This window comes from Micromesistius poutassou, assembly GCF_964030765.1.
Source record: "Micromesistius poutassou genome assembly, chromosome: 4".
Classification (NCBI taxonomy): domain Eukaryota; kingdom Metazoa; phylum Chordata; class Actinopteri; order Gadiformes; family Gadidae; genus Micromesistius; species Micromesistius poutassou.
In genome coordinates, this window is record NC_140274.1 from 16,812,084 (window position 1) to 16,839,263 (window position 27,180).

Sequence of the window (27,180 nt, forward strand, 5' to 3'; positions counted from 1 at the left end):
ACATCACATCCCCAGATATCACATCAGCCTCCTGTACTCCCACATCACATCCCCAGATATCACATCAGCCTCCTGTACTCTCACATCACATCCCCAGATATCATGGACCCTAATAGGCATCGTTAAAGAGAAAGAAAGAAAGGATTTCATCAGCGACGCGTCGGCGTAGGCAGTAGCGCTGCTCAGCCATGCGTTGCACCTCTCCTCCTACTCCACTGAGATTAGCGCGTCTATATTCATTAGCTTTTGTTTTTCCCCTTCGTTCTGCCTGTCTCGGCAAACCGGCCATATTGTTGTGAACACACATACACACACATGGTAGAGCCAGGCTTGGATGCGAGAGAGAGAGAGAGAGAGAGAGAGAGAAAGGGAGTAGGGAGGGAGGAAATAGGAGAGACGGAGGAGGACGAAGAGGGAAGGAGGAGGAAGGAGGAAGAGGAGGAGAAAGGGAGGAGAGGACCGAAGGAAGAGGGGCATTGGTGTAGCAAGGAGAGTTCAAGGTTGGACCTTGACCTCCACATCATGAATACCATACAGTAACTTAGCTCACTCCCATAGCGCTGTCAAGGTTATCCTTGGGTTTTATATTCCTCATGAGATAGCCTGCGTTGCTACTACTACTGCTGCTGCAAGTCAGCGTTGACTGACTGTAAATCACAAACAGCGAGGCAGTCAGCAGCAGCCATCTGTTGATAGATGCAGATGACACCCTGAACAAACAAGCCAAGGGTCCTTATTCACCTAGTGGGTCATTTTGGCTGCTTCTTGGTTCTAAATGCTAGCTGGGGGAGCTAGCATTAAGAACCAAGATGGCTTCTCCGTCAATAAGCCCATTTTGTTGCCAGGTGGGTTTTTGTACTTACACCTGGTACACCGGCAATGACCACAGTTATGTACACCACATTGCCCTATCTCCTCTGTATTCCTGCTCCTTTACTTTTCCATTCCCCTCCGCCTCGCTCTGATGGTAGTCAGCCACAAGGTCAGCCACAAGGTCGGCTCAGGTCAGGCAGACCATTGCCCCTTCCCCGACCCCCCCTCCCCACCCAGTGGGTGCAGAGCTAATGAGACGGACAGCTGCTTCCTGGATTCAAACGCTGTACCTGTGAGAAAGCAGACACAATGTCACCTTCATCATGAATAGAGACGTCATATCTCTCCGCCGTCTTTACTCGCCGGAGACGAAAATGGTTTGGAAAAACCAAACCCTGTCTGGGAGAGAGGAAAATCAAGAGGGAAGTCATGTGAAATTTAACTAGTGGACTCCATCAGCCATCTGGGAAAATTATCTTTATTGTAGCTTCTGCGCTAGCTTGTTGTATTGTAGCTTGTAGTAGCGGTAAATTGGTTTGTCATTTTTTATGCTGTGCAAAAATGCTGTGTCTTCATACTATGGAGGCTATGATGCTTGTCTTTTTCTTAGCACTAAAATGCGTTCTAGATGTTGAATGGCAGTAGATAATAGGTCAGTATGCTACTATTAATCACAATTAAAATACCAACAAGTCTTACCTGTTTTAGGCAAAGCAATGGATCAAATGTTACAAAAGCAAAAGATCTGGTTTTCAAAAGAAATAGATCACAGTTAACCTCCGTAATGAGGACAAAGTACAAATAATACTGGTTAATAGAAGTTCAGGATACGTTCAGGATACAGGATACAGGATACAGTTTTGGTCACACTGGGTCACTGTGGGTCACTGTCAGAATCACCATTATTTTGAGTCTAATATCCAGGAAATTTAAAAAAATTTCACCAAAACATTTCTTCAATGTAATTAGCCAACCCTTATAAGACTGTGGAAACGCTTATTGTATTTACATGTTTTAGAACTTATATTATATTTTGCATAAATCAAATGGCATTCATTATAGAGTTCATATAAACAGTTTTCTTACAGGTTCAAATCTCAATATTTCTTTAATATAATATAAATAATTATTATTATACAGTAAAACAGCACATCTTAAAACGGCGACTGCGCCAGACTGGTAGTAGTGATTAAGTGATTGAGTGACAGCGGTTTGGCTGTCCTCTAGTCTACAACGTGTGAGCGGCAAGGTGGATTTGGTGGTTTGGATTGATGCGGCCACAAAGTCTGGGATTATGTGTCAATTTACCACCCAGCTGCATCTCTGGGCTCCACGGCAGCCCGTGGCGTTCACCTATTAGCAGCGCTGGCAATTAGGGCTCAGTAACGTGGCTAGCGGGCTTGACTAATACCTCCCACTCGCTCCAACCTGTTTATTCTAGACGCTACAGCTGCTGCTGCTGCTGCTGAGGTGTAATTGTATGATGTTGACCATGCGGAGGTTAAAGTGTAATCAAAGACTGGAAATCGGATCTGAGGAACAGCACCACCACTGGTCGAATGAGGGGTATTGCAACAGATGTTTTCTGATGAGGCTCTGTGGATGTTGTGGTTAGTCGCTTGTATCCAAAGCTACTTAAAGTGAATACAAATAGATGTCATTAAGGAGCAGGTAGGGCGAGGGTATGTTTCTGAAGGATCACCTACAGATGGGCTGCAGACATTGGGGATCAAACCCAGTTCCTTTGGTACGGGTGGCAGACACCCTAAACTATTCTTAACTCAATCACCTTCCTCGTGAATTCACTCACAGTTAAAACAATTTTGGTCAAATGTCCCTCATGTGAATCAAAGAGGATAATTGTTTGTATTTTCACATTGGCTACACATTAATAATCTGCTGTGTGATGATACGATCTCCACCATCAGCGTTTGAGAGAAAAGAAACGAAAATGCCGATAGGCCTTTTGTTATGAAAAGTATTATCTGATTGTTCAGCCAAACAAAGAAGAAAGTACCAGCAGCAGTCAAAGTGTGAACAAGCAATCTATTTTCTGAGGTGTGTGTGTGTGTGTGTGTGTGTGTGTGTGTGTGTGTGTGTGTGTGTGTGTGTGTGTGTGTGTGTGTGTGTGTGTGTGTGTGTGTGTGTGTGTGTGTGTGTGTGTGTGTGTGTGTGTGTGTGTTTACACTACCATGAGCTCACCTCTCTGTGTGTCGTCTTGCAGGTGGCCAAGGTCAGTTCCCCACCACTCAGAACGTGACGGTGGTGGAAGGGGGCACAGCCAACATGACCTGCAGGGTGGAATACAACGACAACACCTCCCTCCAGTGGTCGAACCCGGCTCAGCAGACGCTGTTCTTCGGGGACAAGAAAGGTGAGTCAATGCAAACATTGCATGTGTGGAGGGAGGGAGGGAGGGAGGGAGGGAAGGAAGGATACATGGAGGGATGGATGGAGAGAAAGAGGGAAGAGGAAGGAGGGTGGGGATTGAGGAGAGGAAGGGAGGATACATGGAGGGATGGATGGAGAGAGAGAGGGAAGAGGAGGGAGGGTGGGGATTGAGGAGAGAGGAAGGGAGGGATGGAGGGAGGGAGGGAGGGGTGCGGGGAGGGGGATAGACAGAGAGAGTGAGCGGAAGGAATTCATGAATGGATCGTTGGATGGATGGATGAACCGATGGCTCGAAGAATGAAAGGATGGATGGACAGATGAAAGGAATACCATACATAAAAAAACTGCAGCAATAGCCCCCAGGTTGAATCAGCCATCTTGTAAATTCTCCTTCAAGTCTGTAATACAGTGTGGCCTACTTGCCTGCCTGCTAGGCGGCATCAAGATTTTAATTGGATTGGATGCGAGACAAGAGGTTGAGAGCAGCGACGCATTAGTCTTACTGTCACCAGCCCGCACCTAATAATGAAGTCCCGCCTCCACCTTGCGGCCCTGCGCGCCAACGAGCTAACACGCTAACACGGTGGAACACAGAAACACGAGGAGGGAATACCGCAGAGGGAGCGGGGGCTGTTGTAATCACGCGACACTGACGACGTTGTTTACAACACGGAGACGCTGGCGGACAGCAACGTGATTTGCTTAATTAGCATCCAGCCTCCCCTTCTCTGTCTTGTATATAGATGTTTGGATGCCGTGCGACCTGCGGGGGTTGAGGCGGGTGAAACCAGCGTTGACGCCGCGACAACAGAGACTCGGAGGGAATAGTAATGTGCCCTCGGTGGCCAGATCTGATTTAAAGGTGGTGAAGGGAAGGAGGAGGTGGAATGGGGGAATGGGAACGGTGCAAGGGTGCGGAACGGATGCGTCGCGGGAGCGCATAATTTCTTCGCTGCATTTTCTCGATACATGTTTTAGGTGTTTGCCAGAGGTGTTAGTTAGCGGTATCTATTACGCTGAGGGCTCTCCCACAGTATCAGTGGTTGGCTGAAGGCTCTCACACAGTATCAGTGGTGCGCTGTTTGAAGGTGACTTCACAAATGGGCATTGAGTAACGGAGGAGAAGAGGAGCAGAGGAGCAGGGCGGTGGTGGTGGGTAAAGGAGCAGAGGAGCAGGGCGGTGGTGGTGGGTAAAGGAGGAGAAGAGGAGGAGAGGAGCAGGGCGGTGGTGGTGGGTAAAGGAGGAGAGAGGAGGAGAGGAGCAGGGCGGTGGTGGTGGGTAAAGGAGGAGAGAGGAGGAGAGGAGCAGGGTGGTGGTGGTGGGTAAAGGAGGAGAGGAGCAGGGCGGTGGTGGTGGGTAAAGGAGGAGAGAGGAGGAGAGGAGCAGGGCGGTGGTGGTGGGTAAAGGAGGAGAGGAGCAGGGCGGTGGTGGTGGGTAAAGGAGGAGAGGAGCAGGGCGGTGGTGGTGGGTAAAGGAGGAGAGGAGCAGGGCGGTGGTGGTGGGTAAAGGAGGAGAGAGGAGGAGAGGAGCAGGGCGGTGGTGGTGGGTAAAGGAGGAGAGAGGAGAAGAGGAGCAGGGCGGTGGTGGTGGGTAAAGGAGGAGAGAGGAGAAGAGGAGCAGGGCGGTGGTGGTGGGTAAAGGAGGAGAGAGGAGGAGAGGAGCAGGGCGGTGGTGGTGGGTAAAGGAGGAGAGGAGCAGGGCGGTGGTGGTGGGTAAAGGAGGAGAGAGGAGAAGAGGAGCAGGGCGGTGGTGGTGGGTAAAGGAGGAGAGAGGAGAAGAGGAGCAGGGCGGTGGTGGTGGGTAAAGGAGGAGAGGAGCAGGGCGGTGGTGGTGGGTAAAGGAGGAGAGAGGAGCAGAGGAGCAGGGCGGTGGTGGTGGGTAAAGGAGGAGAGAGGAGAAGAGGAGCAGGGCGGTGGTGGTGGGTAAAGGAGGAGAGAGGAGGAGAGGAGCAGGGCGGTGGTGGTGGGTAAAGGAGGAGAGAGGAGGAGAGGAGCAGGGCGGTGGTGGTGGGTAAAGGAGGAGAGAGGAGGAGAGGAGCAGGGCGGTGGTGGTGGGTAAAGGAGGAGAGAGGAGGAGAGGAGCAGGGCGGTGGTGGTGGGTAAAGGAGGAGAGGAGCAGGGCGGTGGTGGTGGGTAAAGGAGGAGAGAGGAGAAGAGGAGCAGGGCGGTGGTGGTGGGTAAAGGAGGAGAGAGGAGGAGAGGAGCAGGGCGGTGGTGGTGGGTAAAGGAGGAGAGAGGAGGAGAGGAGCAGGGCGGTGGTGGTGGGTAAAGGAGGAGAGAGGAGGAGAGGAGCAGGGCGGTGGTGGTGGGTAAAGGAGGAGAGAGGAGGAGAGGAGCAGGGCGGTGGTGGTGGGTAAAGGAGGAGAGGAGCAGGGTGGTGGTGGTGGGTAAAGGAGGAGAAGAGGAGGAGAGGAGCAGGGCGGTGGCGGTGGGTAAAGGAGGAGAGAGGAGAAGAGGAGCAGGGCGGTGGTGGTGGGTAAAGGAGGAGAGGAGCAGGGTGGTGGTGGTGGGTAAAGGAGGAGAGAGGAGGAGAGGAGCAGGGCGGTGGCGGTGGGTAAAGGAGGAGAAGAGGGGTGAATGGTGGGTGGTGGTGGGTAGTGGTGAGTAAAGCAGGAGAAGGATGGTGGTGAAGGACTTGAAAGCAGCCTGTCTCTGATTGGACTGGGAGGTTATATAATGAGTTATAAGGTGTTTCATTAGACCAAATGACTTTCTGCCCACACATGAAAGCTACCTTTAATGTATTAATCTGTGACACTTCATGCTGTGAATACGCATGCCACGAATCATCATCCAAATAATTAAATGAAAGTTTTTTTCTGGTGTAATTGTCCAAATTCCATTTTTACATTCCAGGTTACAGGAGCTATTTCAGGGGGGTGGTTGAGAAATTTTCACAAGAAATTACAAGCAATATAATATAATTATTTAATTATATTATTTCATATTATCATTCTTTCATTATATTATTTATATGTTGGGTTTTCATTTGTAGATCACTGACATACTTGCATGCTCATTTCAGAAACAGTACGTATGGATATGGACCTTATTCAGCTAGTGGCCATATTGCGTTGTTGGGTCAGTTAAGTGAGTCTTTGGAAACCAAGTGTTAGTTTTAGTGCTGCAATCCATTTCTTCACCATGTTTTCATGTTTTCCATGTGTTGGCATGGAAGGCATTTGCAGTTGGGTTGTCATGGTTTCCCCAAATATTATAGAAGGTTTCCCCTCCCAAATAACCGGAAATAGATTACATTGCACACATTTAAATGAATGAAAAGGAGCTTTATTAATCCTGAAGATATGAATATTTTATATTATGTCAATAATAATAATAACTTATATATTTAATTTAACATTTAATGAAATAAAAAAATATATATATATCATTTCATTAACTATCTCAAATTCAGTTTGGTAATCATTAAAGTTTGGTACCTTAGACAATACATCCAAGTGAACTAGAAAGTGACAGTTGGTGTGGTTGTTCCTCTCCGCTCCACATGAAGGTTCCCCGTGGATCCTGCAGTACCTGCTGGGCTGCAGAACACTGCTGAGGCCCGGGATAAAGGTCCTGGTAGGGAGGGAATGGAACGGGGGAGGGGTGGTTAAAGGGAAAAGGGGAGATGAGAGAGAGAGAGCTGAGGAAATAGAGATAAAGAGGGAGAGAGAGAGAGAGAGAGAGAGAGAGAGAGAGAGAGAGAGAGAGAGAGAGAGAGAGAGAGAGAGAGAGAGAGAGAGAGAGAGAGAGAGAGAGAGAGAGAGAGAGAGAGAGAGAGAGAGAGAGAGAGAGAGAGAGAGAGAGAGAGAGACTGCAGTATACGAACGCTTGCTCTCCTCTGACGGTCGGCCATTTGTAATGCATGACAGGTTCCTTATCCCGGGCAGAGCACCCGGCCAAACGAATGTACTGCACTCTGTGGAGGTTGGCCAGGCTAAGTGTGAGAACTCCCTCTCCTTCCCTCTTCTCCCCCCTCCACCGTCTCCCACACCGATCGTGAAGCAGCACCATTGGCGCGGTACAATATTCAATATGACCGCGAGGCTCCGGGACGAATGGAAGGCACGACACAAGCGGTTTCATGTGAAGAAAAGGGCGGTCTGGCATGGAAAGACAACGCTCCGCGCTGCCAAATCAGCAGTTAATTGCTTTGCAGAGGACCCCGCGAATGTCCGGCTTCCTACTTTGCTGCGCCCTTGTGTGCCCGGCCAATCGTATGCGTCTGTCCGCTCGTCGAGCCGGGTGTATCTGGGCGCCGGAACGCAATGGGCCCGGGGCGCCGGAGCGCGACATCCCCCTATTCCCCTTCCCGCATGATCAGCTGCCTGTCATAAAAGACTGTTCCCCCCCTCTCCATCCGTCAGGGCGCCGTCACCAGAGTGGCGACAGGCGCGGATCACAGAGCAACGGGATTAGATTCAATTAGATTAACATCTTGCAAAGTATTTCCCTCTGTCACTGCAACATGGCGCTCTCCAGCGAAAGGGGAGGGTTTCTTGGTGGCTAAAGCGTGCTGGAGAGATGAAAGGCTGCAGAGTTTGTTTTGATGTGCGTGATGTATTTGATGTATTTGTTTTTAATCGTCTTTTCGCTGGCGCACGTTTCGGCGCTCATTTCCCCTGGGATGTGATGTGCAGCATGGACACCTTTCGTTGCGGCTTGCTTAAAAATACTTGCGGTACCTTTTGGGCCTTTACCAAGTTTGGTCTTTATCAAAGGAATAAAGTTTGGTGAAAAAGAATAGTCTGTGAAAACACAAAACTTCTCCTCAAATATGACCAAAGAAAAACTGCATAAAAAGAAAAAAGATGCTTTTGATGCGCTCAATAAAAATATAATCCTGTTCACCCATTCTGTGCTCAATATCAAAGCCCCAAGTGTTAAACTTGCCTTATACCGATATTGACACGCGAAGCAGCAAATCTGTTAATGTGAACTAAACCTGACGTCCGGTACATCTGGAGGTGATGAATCTGTACCCTGTTCTCTGCGTCTCTCTATCCATTCTATGTGATACCTGCTGGGCTTGGGAAGCCCAGACTCTGACCTCTGCTCTGCGTATAATTTGCTCCCTTTTTGTTCCTGTCCTGGTGAATAAGAATGAGAGGAGGTGCTGCAGAATGTCAATGGTTGCCCTGGAGAGAAGGGGATTTGGTTGCACTGTTCTGGAATGCTAAAGACTGTACTAGAGAAACCGTGGTTCTACATTAGTGCTGCTGGTTTGACCGAGTCTGGGGCGTAGCTCAAACATAACGGGGGTCTTGTGTGATTATCTATTCTAATGAGGGGAAAATCAAACAAAAGTATTGCTTCAGAGGAAAGAACATCTAATGCAGCCACAAACCTTGTGGGGCGTTCGTGTTCGACTCTCCTGCAAAGAAAAAGGTCTCCTAAACGTAATCACGTAATCAAACGTAAACATTAACTTATTTTTTTCGATGGATTTACCATTTCTGAATTTTGTCAACGGACATAGTGTTATTTTTTTTACTTTAGACGTGTTTTGTTTAAATATATATATATATATATATATATATATATAAAAAGACTATTCACATAGATTTTCTAAACCTCTCATGTGCATCAGCAGGAGGAACACATTTCATTCAAAAAACGACAGAAAATGTGTCGACGCCAACCCTCCACCGTCTGCCAAAAAATCTTTCAACCCAGGCCCTGCTGTAGCTCAATTGGAGGAGTGCAAAGGTTTAATTGTAAGACACTTTGGAGAAAAGTGTCAAGCACCGAAAGGCATGTATTATATCATTGTCGGTGTGGCTGTGCCTGCGCTACACAGCAGCATACAGGGAGGGGATCAGCGATATGAAATGTAGGATGACAGCTCAACAGCAGCGTCGACGACAAGCTGGTAAATTATATAAAGGACTGTGAAAGACGGTTAGGTCCACAAGGTAAGCAGTGTTTTTGTGCCAACACCAGAGCAATACTGAATAAGTAAAAATCCACTCAGCTTTGCAGGACTAAAGCAAAAACACAACGGCTTTTACTTTTCTCCTCCTCCATTCCCATTAGCTACTTTGCCAAAACCTTGAAGAAGCCTATTCACCTTGCCCCCGGAGTCCTGAAAATGATCCATGTTGTGGAGCACCCCTGCACAATTCACCTCATATCATTCTAAAAATGTGTTTGGCTGGTTGGCTGAAGCTATGGCTATCTGTCTGCTTGCCTGTCTCACAGCCTGTCTGACTGCCTGTCTCACTATCTGCCTGTCTCACTCTCCGGCTGTGTGTCTGTTTGTCTCTCTATCCCGCTGGGTGTCTGTCTCCGTGTCTCTCTGTCTGTCTGCCTGTCTCACTATCTGCCTGTCTCACTCTCCGGCTGTGTCTCTGTCTCCGTGTCTGTCTGTCTGTCTGCCTGTCTCACTATCTGCCTGTCTCACTCTCAGGCTGTGTGTCTGTCTCCGTGTCTATCTGTCTGTCTGCTTGTCTCACTATCTGCCTGTCTCACTGTCGGGCTGTGTGCCTGTCTCACTGTGTGTGTCTGGCTGGCACTATCCCCCTGCTCATCCATTAAAGATATGAGAGGGCTGTGTGGCAGACACTGTAGGGGGTGGGGGGCCGGCGACGCTGTGAGGCAGAGGGCCCGGCTGTCTAGGTCTCTGCTGCCACTAAGCCCCCCACCCCCCACCACACACACACACACACACATACACACATACACACACACACACACCCCACTGGCCAAGACCTGCGACGGGAGAGGCGATGGATGCCAAAGCTGGGCCAACAGATCACTCATCCATTACAACCAATTAGCTGAGACTTGTGAAGGGGACATGACTCCATGGTGGGCGGCCACTCTGAACAAATGGATGCTGACCATATGTCTTTGGTGGGAATTATTATGCCTTTAATGCGTTGCCAGGCGCATGCGTCATGGTGACCAGGACAGGACAAATTACATCAGAGCCGTCACTCTGGTAACGATTCGCTTCCTGTCTGTCGCTTCTGCGTGGAGACAAGGAGGTGGGACAGAGTGTGTGGATGTTCCCCTGGAGAGCTAATGGGATTCCTGCAAACTGACGGGACAGAGAAAAGATGCTTTGTGAGATATACTGCAGGAATGAATAATTCAGGTAATGGGGAGCTGGAGCGTAGCATGTCAAAGCAAGAGAATAACGAATAGTTCATCTGCTCTGTGCCGGGTTTTCATCTCCGAGCTGTCTGAGAGGTTCATCGCATAGGTGTGGCGATTTTCTTTCCGTCACTGTCCCATCTTTCTCATCTCCATCTCATCTCGCCAAATGTCTATGGACCGTCGTTATCGGGGGATTTAATAGGGACATCCAGCCAGGAACGCGAAAGGTCACACAGGAAAATTGATCTTAATTGGCTTGTAGTAATCAAAATGCTGTTATGTGCTAAATGAATGCCTGGATGTGAGCATTAAAACATTAATTAGCTTTGGAGAGCCAAGGATAATTACAGAGGGTGTGATTACCGTGGTGGGGAGCACCGATAAAGCAACGTCGACACAACAAAGTATGTGTGTGTGTGTGTGTTGCGTGTAAGCCAAGGTAAATGTCTGCTGCAAGTGATTGTGAAGGACATTTACTGTGACTTGGTGAAACCACTCTTGGAATCTCCTCTGCTCTGTATCCAACGGTGGCCAGAGACTTTCGAACAAACAGCATATCTAAAACCCTTTTGCAAGTTTAAAATCACAAACATATTAACGGAAAACACAAATTAAAAGCCAGAACACAAACACAAATGCCAGAATCCAATTGCAAAAGCCACAACATAATGGAATTGAGCTACATCGGATTTTGACAATGAAACTGACGAGACTATTGTTATATACTGTATCTATTATTCATGCATGTATATAATCATACAGTATATAATGTGGATAGCCAAAGCCTTATTAATAAATCACACAAGAATATGACGTTTCTGCCACACAAACTTCAGGAAGCAGTTTCAGAATGCAGGTTTAATCCACAAAACAGGATATTAGGCCTACATTGTATTTGCAAAGCATTTTGGTTATGCAGTTCAATTGACATGTCCCGGCTACCGTCGTAGTTTCCATCTCTTATGCTTCTATATAGAGATAAATTGTATGGTGGTTATACAATTAGAATGATAAAGTCGGTCCCATTGTATGGGGTCAGAACAGTCTCATTAATAATGAATGCACAGAGAAGGATTCACAAATGTATTTTGTGATTTATATATAAATTACTCTCTTCTCACAAATACATTTCAATGCACACACAAATGGATATCGGCATGTATAAATGTAAAATAAATCCATAAACAAAAATAAGTTTCACAAACACATTTCTGATCCACACACAAATGTGTCTTGTTTTAAATACATGTAATATAAATCCATAAATATATGAATTAAAAAAATATTTGCAATTTTCATCAAAAATGTATTTGAATGTTGTTACATTTATATACAAACTGTTAAACTTGAATTTACAAGACGCTTTTCATTTGTGAACTTGTTTGCATTTGTGTGTGAACTGGTCTGTATTTATATGTGGATTTTTGAGACTCCCCTGACACGGCTGGATTCACAAATGCATTTTTTTCACCAAGGAACTCTCTGTAGCCAATCAGATGCCTCCTTCGTTTTCAGCCAATCACATGACAATCCCACGAGGGGTACCTCATAACGCGTACCTCGGTAACGGTAATATTAAAATGCTACAATACATTCATGATGCGTTATTCATGCACGCCTAGACATTTTTCACTTACACTTGAATCGGGATTGACATTACCAGACGCCATGACGCCACGAGGGAGGCATCTGATTGGCTACAGAAAGTCCCTTGTTGAAAAAAATGCATTTGTGAATCCAGCCACATCAGGAGAGTCTCAAAAATCCACATATACACACAAACCAGTTCACACACAAATGCAAACAAGTTCACAAATGAAAAGCGTCTTGTAAATTCAAATTTAACAGTTTGTATATAAATGTAACAACATCCAAATACATTTTTGATGAAAATTGCAAATATTTTTTAAATTCATATATTTATGGATTTATATTACATTTATTTAAAACAAGACACATTTGTGTGTGGATCAGAAATGTGTTTGTGAAACTTATTTTTGTTTATGGATTTATTTTACATTTATACATGCCGATATCCATTTGTGTGTGCATTGAAATGTATTTGTGAGAAGAGAGTCATTTATATATAAATCACAAAATACATTTGTGAATCCTTCTCTGTGCATTCATTATTAATGAGACTGTTCTGACCCCATACCATTGGTCTTGCTTGTCCGGTCTTCGTGTCTGGAGAACTTCAACTGAGGACAAATAAGGAACATTATACAGAATATTTCTCTCTGTTTTAAACACACCACCTCTTGCACATAAAATCCAAATCGATAAATACTGTATTTATCTTAAAACTGTATAAAAGGTTAATACACATCCCTTTTACTTGAATAAATATCCTCTTTTACTTAAACACTTCATATCACAGAATCAGTAAATGTGTGGTCTTCGTCTGACAGGAAATGAGAGGCTTCTATTAAAACACAATTCCGCCATCTCATAAAGTTTATTCTCTCGGCAAAGTTAAAAACCTGAGTGAGTGGCCTCAAGGGTTTTGTGTACTTCTTTGTACCCTGGATCAACCCTGAAATCCACTCTGAATCAACCCTACCTCTGTATGAAAAGCACCAGGCATTAGGTTCACGGCCGCCACACAGATCTCTGTTTTCCTCTCTAATGGAGGCCGCTCGGCGCTGCGTCACCTCCTAGGTATTTTACTTAAAGGTGAATGTTTATCAATATGCCGGAGCTAGCTATTAGCGGTAATGCATGGTCGCACGCCACAACAAGGTAAAACCATTTGCAGCTGTTGTGCCGGCTGCTGCTGCGTTTTTAGAAAGAGAACCAGACGAAAAACTGCCATCCTTCAAAGCAATGTGTCTCAGATGAGGGCCGGGTGCTTTAATGAATGGTAAAATACTGCTTTACTTAATTGATATTTTGATATTCGACAAACTCAAACTCCCAGCGTCCGTTAATAATAATGATTTGAAGGGCGACTTAATGAGGCATCACTGCCCCACTAGAGGAATTGTTGAAGCCCCTCAACCCACCTGGAGAAACCTCTACTCTCGGGCATGCGGACAGTGAGGAGGGGGAGGTGATGGAGGGAGAAGCAGTGGTGGGGGTGGAGGAGGGGTTGGTGGAGGAGGGGGCGTGGTGGAGAAGGAGAAGGATGAGAAGTAGGAGGAGAAGAAGGTGGTGCTGGTGGTGGAGGAGGCCGGGGCTTGGGTGGTGGAGGTTGAAGAGACGGTGGAGGGGGTGGTGGAGGGGGTTGTAGTGGTGGCAGAGGAGGTGGGGGAGATGTAGGGGGTGTGGTGGTAGAGGAGGTGAAGGAGAAGTTGGTGGAGGGGATGGTGGGTGGAGGAGGAGGCCCTCCTGCCTGTACCGCTGGTTCAGCAAAACGCTCAGCAGGAACAGCCCACAGCAAACATGTTTAATTGTGTAAGAGGAAACTGTGTATGTGTGTGTGTGTGTGTGTGTGTGTGTTCCAGCTAAAGCACCACTACCACTTACATCATCACAAAAACCACTGATTGGCTAAAAGTAGCTCCAGCCCCTGTGAGAGGGGCCAAGTGGGAAACCCTGTAGCAAGCAGCGGTCACAGCACATCAACACCGGAACAACAAGCAGCCACCGGCTTACCTCCAACACCAATTAACAGAGATCGCTTAGAAAATGTGTTTCTACACCTGGCTTGTTGCTCCTTTGCCAGAACTTATGCCTGATTACAAACTTTCCTTTGTCCTTTTCTCTCGCTCTCTCTTTCTCTCTCTCTCTCTCTCTCTCTCGGAAGCCCTGAACTCATTATGAAGTGATTGATTTGAATGGCCTATCTTTCCAGTCCGTATAGCAGCTGAGCCATCCACTAGCATGCATGGAGCACATAAGCAAATCTTTTCACAGCTTCTTCATCTGAATATCCTCCTATTGCACCAGCCTTGTTGCAACTAACAGTGTTTATAAAGCTAATTTTGTTCATAAAAATGGAGCGTCTTTCACAGAGAAAACGAATCCAGAAAACTGAATTACTTCAATGAAGTAAAATAAGATGATGACATTTACAGTATGAATTCATAAAATTGCAAAAGAAACGTATGAATAAAACAAACAAATAAGGCCAATAGGTTTTTCAGGATTTTTTTCAGGTTTTTCAGGAATTTCAGTTTTTGCGCAACCGATTTAGCAGCCCTCAGATCCAGAGGTCAGACGGTTCCACAGTCAAAGGGCCATCGGCACCGAAACCAGAATCACCACCATAACTTTTCAGTCTACTGTCGGGCATGGTTGAATAGTCATGATTTCCAAACCCTTCTCTGAGTCGTGGGAGTACCAACAGAACCTCAGTTCCATGAATCAAGCCCCACCAGGGGGGACTAGCGGCGAGACCTCTCCCCGACCCCGGCAGACGGCCGTCCGGGCGTTGGCTCTGAGCGATTCCACACGGCCTTGCCTGGACCCCTATCAGCAGGAGATGGACTGCGTACGGGAGCGTCCACTCTGGGCGGCTGCAGTTTGCTCAAGGTCAGGGCTTGGGGGGGGGGGGGTTGGGGTTGTTAGATTTACGACCCGGCCTTGTGAGCAGAACAAACGGGCACGGCGGTGCTGGTGGTGGTGGTGGTGGTGCTAGTAGTTATCTGGGGAGAGTTTGTGTGAAATGAAGCCCTTCATCACATCGATTTGGGGAAATCACCTGGAAAAGAGCTGTGTCAGGTGGTGGCGGTCGGCTCTGATTGTGACAGATCTGCCCCGGGAATGGCCCGGGAACGCTGAACTGAAAGACAAATGGATACCAATTGTCTTCCCGTTTTCTTATTTTTTTTCAAACCTTTACACATATTAGCCTCGTGGTCTGGCCGGTATTGCCCGGTGAGATTTATAGTCCTAGGCTGACGGCCATCCAATAAAACAGCGGTTCCTTTACCCCTGTGTCCGTCAGTGCAGTGTAAGTACAATCTCTCAGTCTCTGTCGTCCGCTGGACTCAAATGAAACGTTTAGGATTCAGCGTTCGCAGCCTGTGGTGGGAGGAAATTGTCCCAGCTGAATATCTATCGTGTATGTCGATGCTTTTGAAATGTGTTTTGTGATATTCACAGGCCACCGGCGTGTTTGGAAATGAATGAAACGATGTCTTAAATGAACAAGTGGTCGTATCAGCGGTCATATCTGCGTCTCTGATGTGTTCTCTCTCCAGGGACGATGAAACCTCCTCCTCTCCTCCGGTTCCTCCTCCTCTCTGTCACTTGTCTGAGTGTTGAGGAGATAACAGCGATATTCACGGCTAAGAGACCACTTTGATTCACTGAAGGACCTGATATACTTAAAACGAAATCGTAAAATGCTGTGTTCACACACACAACATGAGAGTTTTTGGCTTCATTGTCTCTGTGGTTCCTGTAGGGGGTTCTGATTCGCCTCCCCACCTCCCACCACCCCTCCTCCCCTTTTCTTCCTCCTCCCCGCCACCTCCATCGTCCTCCACCACCTCCTCCCCTACGACACCACATCGTCCCCACCACCACCCAGATGAACCTCCTTCCATGCACTACCACCTCCACCACCATGTCCTTTCCCCTCTCCCGCCAACCCTGTTCATCCCCTCCTCCCCCCTCCTCCCACTCCATACCCCCTCCTGCCTCCCCCCACCACCTCGACCTGCTTCTCCTCCACCGCCTCCTTTCCACCCAAGGGCATGTTGTTCTGCTCGAGCCTGCGTGTGATGAAGTTCAGCTACAAAGACGAACATCTCGGAAGGAAGGGTGGAGGGAGGCGGGGGAGGAACCATCAGGGAGTAGGGGGTGTGGTTCTTCTTTTCCCATGATGCATCTCGTTACAGTAGAACTGTCAAATGTTTGTTTAGAGTCTCGCTGTGTGTGTAAGGCAGGCGCCCCGACGGCTTGGCTTATAAATGTTTAATTCGAGCCTGGAACACGTGTTCATATGAATTCTGTGTGTTGCTGTTGGTTAATGAAGAAGCCACCACTGTAAACGCCATCTGTATTTTAGAAGACGAACCAAACATATTTTCTGCAAGTGTGTGCGTGTGCGTGTGTGTGCGTGTGTGTGTGTTTGTGTGTGTGTGTGTGTGTGTGTGTGTGTGTGTGTGTGTGTGTGTGTGTGTGTGTGTGTGTGTGTGTGTGTGTGTGTGTGTGTGTGTGTGTGTGTGTGTGTGTGTGTGTGTGTGTGTGTGTGTGTGTGTGTGTGTGTGTGTGTGTGTGTGTGTGTGTTGATCAAATGATAGGGTCTGATTGGAACTGAGGAACATTATTGTTAGCATCGCCTGCCATCTTTGTGAATCTAATAACCATTTCAGCCCCCCTGACTAATTTAATTGTATTTCACATGTCCTGTGCGCGCGTTTATCGCTAAACTCCGACGGGGGGTTGAGCCGGTGGTTAGTAATATTCAGAGACGTCTTCTTGGGTATCTCCATCTGATGGAGGAGACACTTTACACACAATGGCATGTGTTGATTAAATACTAATCACAAAGCATCTTTGTCAGACCCTGCGTGTGTAATAGGATCCAAGAAGAGTTGGAATGAGTTGGGCCAGGGAGCGAGAGGTTCCCAGTACCCAGGGGATTAGGGATTAACAATGTGTAATTTATTCAATGAAGACCACTTTTCTCCCCCTTCCTCTCTTCTTGTCCATTCTCCTCTCTCTCCTCCTCTCTCATCTCTCCTCCTCCTTCTCTCTTATCCCTCACATTTCCTCTTCCCTCTCTTTCCTCCCCCCGCCTCTCTCCGCCCTCTCTCCCTTTCTCCTCTTTTTGGCAACACACAAGACTGTGAATGTATCCTCTGCTCCTCCCTCTCTCGTCCTCCCTCTCTCCGCCTCTCTTCTGTCTCCCTCCTAGCTCTCTCCTCCCTCTCCTCTTCCCTTCCTCCTCCTCACACCCTGTGGGAGGATTATTTGAGGGTTGTGGCAGTGCAGGGTTTTAGAAGCGGACCACTGATTCCAGACACCCAATAGTTGTGCCCACCCCCCCAAAAAACTCTGGTTAACGCTCCAAGTTTCTTAAGAAATCACAGAATGGTCTTGTTCTAAAATTGACATGTGTGTGTGTGTGTGTGGGGGGGGGGATGGAAATAATAATGTCATCTTGGATGATGAAGATTACGATGATGAAGATTCATTTATTTAAGGAACAGTAATTGTTAAATGAATTAGCATTGCAGTGTTTTTTGGAGGTTTGTTCAGATTCAATGTAATAATCCCTTCTGGGAACTTGGCTTATTGTAGCATTCAAACTTAACTAGTAGCATGAGTAGCCTGCATGTTGACTAGATGCGCATGTCTAGAATTTTACCATAGGTAGCATGGCTATATTTGTAGCATAGTTGGCATAGGTAGCATGGCTAGCATAGCATTGCTATATGCTTAGAATGGCTAACAAGTACCATGGCTAGCATAATCATTCTGACTTGTGCACAGCATGGCTAGCATGTAGCCTAAATGCTCCAATGTAATTACTGTAATTCTGTTGACTGGTCTAATGCCTGATTGTTCAGAATATACAAACAAAGCAAAGACTTACTGATTTGTTATGATTGTAACTCATCTGTTTATTTGTTTAGTCTTTATTAATACTGTTATTGTCTTTACTGTGAACTTTTTTAAATTTCTGTTTGAGTATTAGTTGACAGCAACTATAATTGCTGCCTCATAATGACAGTAACCATGGTTTTATATTCTGACTGGAACTTTCCACACTCTGGGGGAGGGGAAGCTGTTGGTGATGGTGGTTTGAATTAAACAATACATTAGACACCATCGTCAGGGATTAACTAGCTTTTGTCTTCCTTTCTTCCAGAAAGCTTTATTGTGCTTGTGTGTGTTGTTGTTTGGCTAATGTGAATAACAGTAGCGGCAGCAGCTCTAGTAAAAGGGTATTTACAGCATAAACACTGAGTCAGTGATGATTAGAGATGTGAATATGTGTGAAATGACAGACACATTCTGCTGCCTCAGTGATATGAAACACCCTGACCAACTGTGTGTGTGTGTGTATGTGTGTGTATTTATATTTATATATATATATATATATATATATATGTATATGTGTCTGTGTGTGTGTGTGTGTGTGTGTGTGTGTGTCTTCATATGTGTGTGTGTGTGTGTGTGTGTGTGTGTGTGTGTGTGTATGTGTGTCTGCGTGTCTGTGTGTGAGAGTGGGTCCTCATCTGTGTGTCTCTATCCGCTGCACTGTATCTTTCTATGTGTCTCTATGCGTCTCTTCATCTGTGTGCGTGTCTCCCTCCAATGTGTGTGTGTGTGTGTGTGTGTGTGTGTCCTCCTGCGCGTGCAGCTCTCCGTGACAACCGCATCGAGCTGGTCCGGGCCTCCTGGCAGGAGCTGACCATCAGCGTCAATGACGTGACGCTGGGGGATGAGGGCCTCTACACCTGTTCTCTCTTCACCATGCCCATCAAGATCACCAAGGCCTACCTCACCGTGCTGGGTGAGTAGTCCCACACCCGGGGGCCCCCGAGCTGCCTGCCTCCCTCCCACCGAACAGACTGACACGGCTGTGAGGCATGTGGGAGGAAACTGGGACAAAAGGGGGCAAAGTGCCGTCTTATTTTTAGTCAGCGAATCATCTTGTGTTTTTGTTATCCTTTTTATTAATACGTTCTCGGCCGCTTTCCATTGCTTGTTTGACTTTTGCCGTATTGTATTTTTTATTAGCTATTTTTTGTTTTTGGTTGCTGTTCATTATGGTGTTGTGAGGGTTATTGCTTGAACACCATACAAATCGGCCCACATTATATTAATTTGATTAATTTAATCCCTACCACCCCCCCTCCCCCCCCCAAAAAAAACGATCATAAAAACACTTAACCTTACAATTGAACATAAGGGGGGGGGGGGGGGGGGCAGAGTGGCGTCTCAACCTTGCAATGTGCTGTGTAGGAAATTATACATGTGTCCTCTGCACTGTACTGTCGAGAAAGAAAAAAAGCCCAAAAAAGTAATTGTAAAACACATGTTCTTCCTATCACCTGTAGTCATCTATTCTAACATGGCTCACCGCGTCAATAATGGTGAACAACACAGAAAGTGGTGTACGCAGTGACCTCAGTGTTCCGATGAATCAGGGATATCTGAGCTGTCAGGTGTGGCTCTCTGCCAGGTGGAGTTATCTCTGAGGGAAACGCTCCACCCTTTTATATCATCTGCTGACGTGCTCGTTGACCCTTATTGGAGCAGACAGCCGGAGTAGCGCCTGAAGGTCACCACATCTGGTTCAACAGATGTGGGCTCTCTCCTCGAGGAGAGAGGAATAGTGTCTGAAGTGTGGCTTAATCCATGGCTCCTCTCTGGTGTGATATTAATGTTCTTCCGCCATTAGCTAGGAAACCTGATCTGACCGAGCAGCCAATCGAGCAATCACAAGAGGCGGTTGAAAATGTGTACACTGACGTGGTAGTTCTGACACACAGGAAGTGATTCCATTTTAGGAATATCCAAGGTTGTATTATGATGGCTGCGACAACACTGCAATACTGCAGCTTTCATTAAAAGTCCAAGGGAGTTGTGATTGTCGCATTTAGCAGACATGCACATCAAAAATACACAAGTGTGGCTATATGGTGATACTTAGTGTAAGGGTTTATTATCTGTAATTTCAATGTATGACCAGACGTTATAGATTTGACGGACAGAAAAGCCTTGGATTTGGAGCTTGCACCCTTCGTCATTGTTGAACTTGCCATGAAGCATGAAAAGGAGGAGACTTACTTTCCTCATTTTCATTTAGCAGACGCTGTTATCCAAAGTGATTTACAAGTGATGCGAGAACAATCAAAGCATGTGATCAATATTGAAGTAGCTATAAAAAAATTCCAAGTTCTGCACAACCTAGTTTCTAAACCAACAGAAGCAACTAAACTAAAAACTATAAAGGCACTTTTTGAGATATTGACAGATTGCCCTGGGTTCCTCTGTTAAACTTTCCAAAAGACCAGAGACACCTTCTGGCAGATTGTTCCGGAGGACCAGATACACTAACCGCTGCCTCCCTGCAGATACTTCTACTCGTAACAATAAATAATAATTCATTGATTTTATATTGCGCTTTACAAAGTGTGTGGGGGGAAATCAAAGCACATCCACTTAGTGTGTAGCACCCACCTGGGTGATACATGCTCACCACACACTGGTTGTTAGCGACACTGGAGAGGTGAGCAGGGAAACTATCCAATCAAGAGACCAGGGCCGGATCAGGTGGCAATGTTGGTGTGGAGCCAGGACACCGGGGTTAGCACCCCTACTTGTACAACCATGGGCACTTTAGTGACCTCGGAGTCAGGACCTCAGTTTAACATCATCTATTTGAGTGGATTTTTTTTAATGAGTTTGTTATGACTTCCTTTTGTTTATTTGTTTATTTAACAGGGACTATGCACAACACAGTAGTTGGACCAAAGTGAGCTAGATTGCTAATTTGCATGGTCCTTGGGCAGGAATCACCACAGTTAGAATTGTCATTTCCACAATTCCACAATCACCATATAAGACAGCTTCAAATGCATAACATACTCCCCAGGTGTGGAAACCGAGTGTTAGATCAGTGATCACATGCAGGGTTTGTCTTGAGCCATGTTTTAAGGGATGTTTTAAAAACGCTGAAGCTTGCGCATTCGGTGTACCGTAGGTGTCCCCGAGCGGCCTGAGATCATCGGCTTCACCAAACCGGCCATGGAGGGGGACATGATCACCCTCACCTGCGCGTCAGCAGGGAGCAAGCCCGCCGCCACCATCCGCTGGTTCCGTAACGACAAGGAGGTCCAAGGTAGGACAACGCGGTACACCACCCGACATGACCTTTATGCTCTAAGTTCATGTTGTCGTTATATTATTTATTGTGATTGATTTAATGCGATGAAGATTGATGTTTTCAACATTCATCATTCATACAGTATATCATACAGTCATTAATTCTGTATTGTGCGTGTTGAGGCATTTGGTAAACTATTTATTTCCTTGTAGTAATCAAATTTTACAAACAATAAAGAAATGTATTTGAATGATTATGATTTATTATTAGCATATCTAAATCTCTGATGTGCTTGCTTCATTCACGGCTTCTTTAAGTTCAACCAACACAGTATTTACATCTATTGTATGCTGATAATGTTTCATTGTAAATCCCTAACTGAACAGACAGTATTACTATCCCAAGTATCATCAACATTACAGCATCTGTTTGGGTGGTTGAAAACTAAACTGACTAAACCTTAATTTTCCTCTTCCACTGTCTGGCTCAAGCAATCGAGATAGAAAACACATCAATACATTTCAATACTGCTGACAAAGACAAGCCATATGCCTTATTCACCCATAGGGGCCATCTTTTGTGCTAAAAGTTAGCTGGGTGTGTGAACTGAATGCGTGAGATGGCCCCTAGGTGAATAAAGCCCTATGAGAAGCTTCTAGTGGAAGTAAAATGGATGCCCGACCTATGCAGGCGGTTTAACATCCTGTCTGAGAGTGTCTGAGAGTCTTTGAGAAGCAATCCGAGTGCGGTGGAGCTGCTAATGTTCTGCGGTATATCTGTCAGCGAAGCTATTGCTAGGCTCTCCCTCCTGCTAGCAAATAACACCTGTTTATTTGTCTTCTTAGCGGCTTTTAGCTCGAGAGCACAGCATCTGAAGTGTTTTTATAGTCGCCGGGTGAAAAGTGATGTTTTTTTCCCCTCCTGTGATTTGATAGTTTAAGCCATGTGTAGCTCTTTAATGCAAGCGGGGTTGCAGTGGGAAAGCTGTGCACGGCAGTTGCTCTTTATTGAAGATTTGCGCACAAGAGAGAAGCTCTTTCTTGGCCGGTTTGTTGGCGTACCCCACATGGCAATATGATTGATGGGGGAGGGCTGGGAAATGAAGTTTTCTTGTTGAAATGGCTTGCACGTACGTATATTTCTGAAAGGCCAGTGGAGGCTTGGCACATCGCATTGACACCAGACTGTCTGCCTCCAAAACGCATGAACATTTTGTTGTGTTGGGAGTTTGTTGTCCCTCTCCTGAGATTGATTTTAAAATAACATATTTCACTCCAAACTGACATGAAATAGATTCCAATGCGACATGTTTTTGCCTGAGCATGACTAACAGAAAAACAATATTGGCTATCCAAGAGATTTTATTAATAAGTGATGAAAAGTGATGATCCAAACCACATATTTATGCACAAAATCATAAAAGCCTCCATTCCTCACCTTCTGGCTTCACAGAATTCATTGTGTATTCATTTTGCTATATGCCTTGCCTTGCCTTGTCAGGACCTGTCATGTACATACAGATGCAGATATTTTTATATTAGGCTATTCACCCCTGTTGGGCGTGTGTTTGTGTATTATTATAACAAACCCTCGGCTCTTCATAGGCAAGTAGAGGTAGTATACACAGTAGGACCGGAGGCTCCGCACATTAAAAGCGATTTCCCCGTCAACGTGACAAAGGGGGGAAATGTCAATCTGTGTGCCGGAGCTTCTGAAGACACTGCATAAAAGGCGCTCAATAAAAGACGCTCCAACGGTGCCGTGGCGCCGGAGCTAGTGGCGGTAGTCGTGGGAGCATCAGTTGCGGCGTCTGTGTGATGCTGCGGCTGGGGCCTCGCTGTCGGGCTGTGTCGTCCGTCACTCAAACCCTTCCCCTGGGGGGGGTTCCCAGCTGCACGGCTGGAGCCTGGAGGACATCAGCAGGTGCAACAGCGAAAAAACATGTCTCGTTTATTTCACGCTCCAGAGGTTTGTTTTCCTGCCGTTTGTGCGAGGGACAACGCACATCGTGGGATTTTTAAGAGGCAACCTTTGTTCATTGGCAAATAATTTGTTTTGCGGCTTACGGAGGCGAACAAATGAGTTGTTGTTGAGTGACAGCCGTGCGTGACAGCATTACAGTGAAGATAATAATCCGCCGGGCTGCTGGTGCAACCGTTGCATCGGCAAAGAGAACACATTATGTTCCTTTTGAATGTTTAAACACACACAGACATATCCTGACACAACCCTACCTAGAGAGACTCTGGAGTTCCTGCAGGCCCTACAAGCACCATTAGACATTACATGTTTTTATTTGGTTGTTACAGCGAAAAAATAAGTTACAAACCAGCCTAATTAAGTGACATGGTGATGAAACTCCTAGTCAACTGCAGCCTAGAAAAACTGAGAAAGACTGAAAAAAAAAACAGGAAAGGGAAGCTGATATTCCCAGCTTCAGAGTCAAATCCCCAGCCAGGCCCTTTCTTATGAAAATCTTCCGGATCTCAGTGACTTTGATCTCAGTATGCTCTCAGTTAAAAGCACTGTAAAATGTTTGACTTAATGTTTGCTTGTTCTTTGTATTCAATCTTATTATGCACATGTATGCATGTCCATACATGTGCATAATCAGGCAATAAAAATAGACAAAAAATTGTCCTCGTGGGTCTGTATGCTGACTGTGAAAAGTGTGTGTGTGTGTGTGTGTGTTTCAGTATTGGACTGTGGATGTATGTGAGTGTGTGCTGACTGTAAAAAGTGTGTGTGAGTGCGGGTGGTGTGTTTCATACGTGTGTGTGTGTGTGTGTGTGTGTGTGTGTGTGTGTGTGTGTGTGTGTGTGTGTGTGTGTGTGTGTGTGTGTGTGTGTGTGTGTGTGTGTGTGTGTGTGTGTGTGTGTGGTTGTGTGAGAGAGTGCAGGGCTTTTATTAGAAGCTGACTTGTCTGGGAAGGGCAGCAGCTTGTGAAGGGTTCTTAATGATACTTCTGCACTGCTGCACTACTGTACACACAACCAGCTGTGGCAGGAAGTATGGTACAGCCCGGCCTCTTCCACCCTCTATATTGTTGGGCTGGAGGAATCTTCCAGAATCATTTTCATGTGGACAACAGCCCCAGTCAAAATAAGAAACTTCAATCCTTTCCAGTTTTGGAGTTGGCATACGCAGACGACAATTTGACGACAGTGATTTTGATGCCAAGCGATCCAAAGTGAGACTGTAGTGGGCTTGACTGGAGAGATTGTTTTGTGTTAGTGTTTGAGAGAGAGTCCTACAGGAGTCTCTCGCCCAGTCAACCGAATCCAGGCGTAAAACCAAAAAGTTTGACTTCATTTTCAATTAATTTCCAAGGCCACATTTTCCATTCTCACTGGTAGAAGGAAACAGATGTCAAAATGTACTCCATAGTGAAATGATATCTCATCTATTGTGCTAAACTGTATTATTATATAAGGCTTTTATACACAGTTTCTTTCTTTGAAGACTCATAGGAACAGCTGCCGTCCAAATAAGCCAGTTTTCTCCTGATATCAAAAATGTTCTTTTCCCTAAAAGGTGTTTTGTCATGTTCGATTCGATGTCAATGCATGCTGTTACGCATTTCATTTTTCTGGTCCTATTGTCTTTTTTTCTGGGGTTAAATTCATCCATTCTTAAGTATGAGCCTCATTCTGCCTTCATCAGCTCCGCTAACGTGCAGTCCATTGGATCTGAAGTAGACCGTGACATTAAGGCAGTGACGCAGCCTGAAAGGTCCAGTCCATCTCATGGTCTAAGACCCACTCTCTCTCACACACACATACCGCACGCACGCAGTCACTCACATGCACGGACACACACACATACACACACATACACACCCACAGGATCTTCATCATTTTGTAGAAATTTGAGTGTACAAACGTGGTTCCCTACTTTATATTGTAAAATATGTGTACACTCGATAAACACTTATTTCAACACTATATCCCATGGTACATTGCGTAATTTCACCACCTCCATCCCCATCTCCACTACCACCAAAACGCCAGCACCACCTCCACCGCATCCACCACCAGCCCCTCCTCCACCCCCGACTCCCATCTCCACCTCCAACTCTACCACCACCTCCACAACCACCAACTTATACACCACCACCCCTATCCCCACCCTCGCCACCCCCCCCCCACCACCACTATCTTATGGACCTCTAATCGGATCTCCTCTTTCCTTCTCTCGTCTGTTCTCCTCCCCCCGACCCCCCTATCCTCCTCTCCCCCTGAAGGCACTAAGGAGGTCAACGCCACCGGGAAGTCCTTCACGGTGAGGAGCAGCTTGCAGTTCGAGGTGGACCGACGGGACGACGGCGTGGCATACACCTGTAGCGTGGAGCACCAGGCGCTGGACAAGCCCTACCTCACCACCGAGGTCCTGCAAGTCCACTGTAAGCCCTGGATGATGGATGAACCCCTGCCCATACGCTCTACTTGTATTGAGTCATTCAGCATGGTGTTTTCCCCACCGAGGGGTTAAACACATACTCTAGTTTCTCAAAACGGATTGCAAGGGTAGAATTTCCAAAATGTTTCCTTTTTGTTGTTTAAATGTTGGTTATGTTGTTGCAAAAATAATGCCACCTTTATGACATGAGTGGAATCTGAATACCACCTTAATACAAAAACTTTGTTGAACTCTTTCCAATGAATGACATAACTCGTGGAGCACAGCATTTTTCTTGCTGAAAGTATTTGCACCACACATTTAATGCTCATGTTTACCCATGCACGTCGATTATTTATATCAGTTTCATTTCTTGGTGCTGGTGAAAGTGGTACTTGGCTGAGAATAATTACATTATGAATGTCCCCTCTTACAGGGGACATTCATAATATAAGTTTGAGAACCACTGTCCTAGGTCTAGTGGGGTAGGCTTTGTTGGATGCCTACCTCCAAAACATATATGATGACGTAAAATATGAATTTGGATTTGTTCAATATTATATAGATTATGTCGATTGTTGCCGATGAATAGTTGTCCAGAAATACTCCTCAGATTCTTCCATTTTAAACACCGATCCAACATATGTAATCCTCTCGATATGAATCATAGCGTCAACAGCAATGCTAAATGATCATTTAGGTTGAAAGGAAAACATTTCTTGTTAGATGGTTTGGATGAAGAGGTTCTTGAGCCACACTGATGGAGCTGTCGGGCTACATGAGACTTAAGAGGATGGGAAACACTGATTTAGCTGCTGAGTAGAATTGTTCTCAGCTTAAGTTGTAAGTCACTTGGGATAAGGGAGTCTGCTTATACATAGCAGACGCTTTTATCCCAAGTGACTAACAAGTTAGGTCAAGAAAAATGATTCTCAGTCAGGGGAGTGGACTGCTGCTATTAAAAATGTATAAACGTATGGAAATCACATTTCAAGGTTAAGATTATAAATATTTGTAGGGGGAGGGGTTGGTGGGGATCAGCACAGGATTATTATGGGTTCAGGTGAGGGATTAAGGGAGCTAGGAAAGTGATATAAGCTTTAGCCTCAAGTCTAGATAGCTATAGAGCTATCTACTACAGACTACTAATACTAATTGTTGTGGACCATAGTGATGCTGATGAATGTTATTAGGTGACCAGTTTACTGAAATGAAAAAAAATGAGTTTGGTGGCCCATATATCACCAAAATATTGTATTATTTCTTTCTTTGAGATAAAAAAGGGGACATTAATATTTTGCCTTTTCTTATCATGGTAGGCTACATATAATACTGTAGGTAAAGATTAGGCCGTTCATGCCCAATGGCCCAACCTATTCAATATTTTTAAATATTTTTCTTTTTTTTTCCTTTTAAATGGGGACATTTCTCCATTGTGTTTGTGTTAGCAGAGCAAATGAATGCTTACTCTCTATACTGCTAACTAATGTAGCATAGCCCACTACTGTTTAAAACATGCTAATGAATGTTTTGATCTTTTGTCTGTACAGATGCACCTCACCTTGAAATCACAAACTCCCTGATTATCCCACAGGAGGGGCAGTACTTGAAACTTGAGTGTGTGTCCATAGGGAACCCCATGTAAGTTGCACACAAATATTTACAGAAGTCTGAAATGTATGCAAAAACACAGTAATTCTTAAACCAAAAGTTGAAAACCTGACAAGTGAGTGAGTTTCCAC

General features: G+C 45.8%; 1 protein-coding gene across 1 annotated transcript in view; it reads left to right on the plus strand.

Annotated features, from left to right (window-relative positions):
• The window catches only part of cadm2b (cell adhesion molecule 2b), a gene marked incomplete at its 3' end in the record, with an annotated part of 127,417 nt that overhangs the window by 88,466 nt on the left and 11,771 nt on the right, over nt 1-27,180 (plus strand). Inside the window, exons 2-6 of the mRNA XM_084466501.1 lie at nt 3,038-3,187; nt 18,569-18,721; nt 20,918-21,055; nt 25,284-25,442; nt 26,989-27,079. Of these exons, the coding sequence (XP_084322627.1) occupies nt 3,038-3,187; nt 18,569-18,721; nt 20,918-21,055; nt 25,284-25,442; nt 26,989-27,079 (691 nt within the window). The remainder of the gene's footprint in view (nt 1-3,037; nt 3,188-18,568; nt 18,722-20,917; nt 21,056-25,283; nt 25,443-26,988; nt 27,080-27,180) is intronic.